The 4,122-nt window shown below is 45.9% G+C and overlaps 1 protein-coding gene across 2 annotated transcripts; it reads right to left on the reverse strand.

Moving 5' to 3' along the window:
- Positions 1-466: 466 nt before the first annotated feature.
- On the reverse strand, positions 467-2,334 carry LOC123075880 (rho GTPase-activating protein 2). 2 transcript variants are annotated; one of them, XM_044498383.1, is made up of 3 exons: positions 1,957-2,334; positions 1,377-1,851; positions 467-803 (listed from the first exon to the last, which is right to left on the reverse strand). In XM_044498383.1, exons 1-3 carry the CDS (start codon positions 2,169-2,171, stop codon positions 684-686), a joined length of 810 nt encoding a protein of 269 aa, XP_044354318.1. In that variant the 5' UTR covers positions 2,172-2,334; the 3' UTR covers positions 467-683. The 2 variants fall into 2 exon arrangements, with proteins under 2 accessions (XP_044354318.1, XP_044354317.1); XM_044498382.1 differs by having other exon boundaries at positions 1,377-2,334.
- Between the last annotated feature and the right edge of the window lie 1,788 nt (positions 2,335-4,122).

A 4,122-nucleotide genomic window follows, 5' to 3' on the forward strand; every position in this document is an offset into this window, starting at 1 on the left:
ACAAGATGATATTGCATATTTCCCCTCACCAGCAAACCCTATGAAAAATAATTGTGTTATATGTTTTTGCCACCTTTGAGAAGCCACCTTTCACTAGATCTTTTGTGCCAAAAGATTGGTTATTGTTCATAAATGTTGTTTACAATGTAAATGCAACCTCTCCTCGTACTTTAGTCACTGCTGAAATGTTGTATTTTATCTAACCCTAAACAAGGTGTGGATGTAAGGGCGTAAGGCCAATAGGCAAGGGCGATGTTGCTCAGTTTACCCACAAAAGGAAAATACACATTCTAATTTTTTCGGGAGAATGGGAACAACTTTGTTTTTCTGCAGGGGCCATGGTCTATAGAACAACCTTAGTGGATAGCGGGTGACGTGGATCGACCTCAGCCCTCAGTAGCAAAATCGAACTTCGCAAAAAAAAAAGATCGGAAAACAAGCGGGTGGGATGACAAATACACAATCAAAAGTAAAGCCGAATTAACCATTCAAAGAGCACAAGTATTCAAAGGAGAAATCCGACATGATTAACAGACGCACACACACATCTAGCTGATTTGCTGGGTCCTAGCTAGGCTCAGGTACATACAAAGTCAGCTTAGTCGATGGACACCCAACTGAACGAAATTAACTAACCACGGGACTAATCGATTAACCAAAGCGTCAATCAAACCATCAATTAACTATTTAGGTTGCTTCTTCTTCTGATCTTGCTGCCTTTGTCGGAGCGCCCGCTCGATGAGCAGGTTGAGGAAGTTCATCACCTGCACCGCGTACTTGAGCGCTGTCAGAGGATCCACCTCCTGCAATACACGCACCCGGTAAGTTAAAGTTACATTGATCATGTTAGTCAGAGGAAATTGCAGTTCTGAATTCGACCAGAGGGTGGATATCTTCACTAAATTTTGGCCGAAAATCCAACCATCTAGCCTGTGAATTTTTTAACAACAGTTTTCAAGTATGTCTGAACTTGACAAACGTTTTGAAGTCTGACAAGTATCTTGATCGAAATACCAGATATTTTGACAAATATTGAAACGTCTGCAGTGTTCAACATCTTTTGGTGGATTTGATTGGAAATGAGATGTGCTTGTTTTCCAGTAGAGATTACACTTGACTTTAAAAGGAATCCAATATAAGTTTGAAGAAATTCGAATCCCGATTGACTCACGTTGGCATGCAAGATATCTGTGTACAGTATACCAAGTAAAATGACTGAATTTTCCCACATTTTTTGGTGAGATTTCATTAGGAAATAGGAATATTGCTCGGGCGTTCAAATGTAAATGGTCGTAAAGTAAAGTAAAATGAACAAAATTAGATCCGCAGAGGAAGAGATGATCAAAATTAAGCTCGTACTCTGCATCACTAATTACCTCCGTCATGTTGGGCGCGAAGACCATGGCGACGTTGCGGGTGCCCATCCGGTTCCGCGCCTCCTCGCTCGCCACGTCCGCCATGAGCTGCACGGCCCAGTCGAGCAGCGCCGCCTTGGCCGCCGGCAGCTTACCGATCAGCCTCGCCGCCGCCTCCTCCGTGGCGCAGCCCGCCACCTCCTCCTCCGGCAGCGCGTCCAGCAGGCCGCCCGGCAGCTCCCTGAACCAGGCCTTGATGAGCCCCGCGAGGCAGTGCACGTCGGCGTCCTCCGGCACGGAGGCGGCGAGGTCGAGCTGGTCCCTGACGCGCTGCTCCTGCGCGCCGTCGGCGGCCACGCGGAAGATGCCCTCCGTCTTGAGCCCGCCCTGCTCGTACAGGCGGCGCTGCAGGAGGAGCAGGATGGTGGGCACGCTGTTCCCCCGCGCGTCGTGCGCGCACTGCATCGACTCCGTCGACACGCCGAACGCCGTCTTGCTGCACACACGCACGCCGGACACGGAGACGATCATCGATGATTGAATGCCGAGGAGGAAGATGGATTGGGACAGACGGCGAGAGGAGGGAGGAAGATGCGTGTACCTGGCGCTGGGGGCCTTGGCGAGGGCGGGCTCGGGCTGGAGCTCGGCGGGGACGCCGCGGAAGCCGTGGAAGCGGTCGAAGGTGACGTGCGCGACGTGGCGCACGTCGGTGGGCCAGCCGATCTTCATCCGCTGCGGCTGGCTGCTGCCGGCGCCGGCGGCCCGGTCCACCTCCTCCTCCTCGCCACCGCCGCTGCTGCCGCCGCCGACGTCCATCCTGTTGGTCCGATCCGTCCGGTCCCCTATGTACCTACTTAGCAGGAGCACGCGCGCGCGCCCCTTGAGGTGGCAGCGATGAGGAGAGGAGAGGACGCGGTATTGGCTGGTGGTTTCTCGTACGTAGCGTACACGATGGGACGGAGGGGAGGTGGGAGACCCGATGGAGACCACCTAGAAGAAGAGGAGGAGGAGGACGTGGAGGAGGTGGTTGGGTGCGAGGGGTACGTAGCAGTGGTTGTGGGACGACGTGGGTTGCACCACTACGCCAACTCGCGGCGTATCTTCGCTTCCAATGAAGGGGTAGTGGCTGTCAGAGCGGGAAAAAATTAAAGAAAGAAACAACTTGGTCATGAAATGCCAGTCATATTCCATGCCCATATATAGCTGGCATTTGAGTTTCATCAACATATATGATTTTCGACAAGGGGTGTGCCATCTTCACATATGTGGTACTATGTATGCCGTACGTACATTGTACGTCTTCCACTTTTTCAACACTTGATTTTACCAACAATTAGAGTAGAAATATTTTTGAACATATAATTTATGGCTTTTATGTCACACAAAAATGATAAGTTACAAGGTCAAAAAACCTGGTTAAGAATAACACAACTTTATTTCGTGGGTGGTTTGCAACCCAAACTTGATTAGAATGGGGGGGGGGGGGGGGGGGGGTAGATCTTTTCTCCCCAACAAGGGGATGAAGTGATCCAGGTAGAGCTAATTTATTGAAGCATGTTGCTGACATTTTCAAGAACATGTTTGATCATGCACCTTATCAAGTAGCTAGCCATTGCAATTTTCTGTTTTGTGGAGAGATGGTCGATATCAGTAGGAGCATTTATTGTACCATCACCCTAAAACCAAGGGTTGTAGATATTGATGTTATACAGAAATACTGACCTATTTGCATGTTGCAAGTGTTTCTTATTCTTAAGATTTTCACCAAGAAATTGACAGTCAGGACAAGTCCGTTTATGAATAAACTTATTGCTCTTACACTTAGTTGTCAGTTCGTAGGCAATCACACAGTCTTGAAACCTCTACCAAGTTATTTGTTAGGATCCGAGCTTTGGGGGGAAATATCTAGTACTCCCACCCCTAGGGTGCTCCCGGTGCTCCAAAACTCGGTAGCACATATTTAAATGTTTGAAAAATTCTGAAAAAAATCCAGCACATTGACACAACATCAAAGTATGTTGTCAAAAAATATGAAATCAAAATTCAAAACATAGCTTGAGAAACATAAATGACAAATTCGACAGTAAATAGTACACAACATAAGTTGGGCTTTAGATTAGGCCCATTATCACATTGGTGTACATTTTGTCATTTTTGTATCTCGAGCAATGTTTCAAATTTTGATTTGAATTTTTCTAACAACATATATTGATGTTGTGTCAATGTGCTGGAATTTTTTCAGAATTTTTTGAACATTTTAAAATGTGCTAGCGATTTTGGAGCATTGGGAGCACCCTAGGGGTGGGAGTACCAGATATTTCCCCCAAGCTTTGGGTAGTAATATTGGCACACAAACACACACACACACATACACGCGCGCGGGCGCACACACGCAAACACACACACAATTCATATAAATAGCACAAATTAATCCAAAAGGTTAAGTATTTGGTTCTTTTATATTTTCTCTAATCTATAGAAATTCGATTTAACTACATGAAGTTTCAAGGGTGAACCCATAAAGAAAAACTAATACCTCTTCACTACAAAAAAATATGGATTAACTACCGCGCAAAAATATTTCCCATGGTAACATAGTCGAAATTGTATAATTTAAATATTGAGACATTTGATGTATATAATAGAAAATATTGATTAAGATTTCCTTTAATAGATGAGTCAAAATTTGTAGTATAAATAAGATTTTATAAGTATTCCAATTTTGAAAAGAGTTTACTGTCGGCCTGAACTCGCAGGCGATACTTTA

The sequence above is a fragment of the Triticum aestivum genome, chromosome 3D, assembly GCF_018294505.1.
Source record: "Triticum aestivum cultivar Chinese Spring chromosome 3D, IWGSC CS RefSeq v2.1, whole genome shotgun sequence".
In the NCBI taxonomy this organism is placed as follows: Eukaryota; Viridiplantae; Streptophyta; class Magnoliopsida; order Poales; family Poaceae; genus Triticum; species Triticum aestivum.

What these genes read in the sequence shown, in the direction of transcription:
- LOC123075880 (XM_044498382.1), bottom strand. Translation starts at nt 2,171, where the DNA reads ATGGACGTCGGCGGCGGCAGCAGCGGCGGTGGCGAGGAGGAGGAGGTG. An exon ending in TCGCGCCCAACATGACGGAG is followed by an intron (nt 804 to 1,376) that starts GTAATTAGTGAT and finishes CGTGTATTGCAG; the next exon opens with GAGGTGGATCCTCTGACAGC.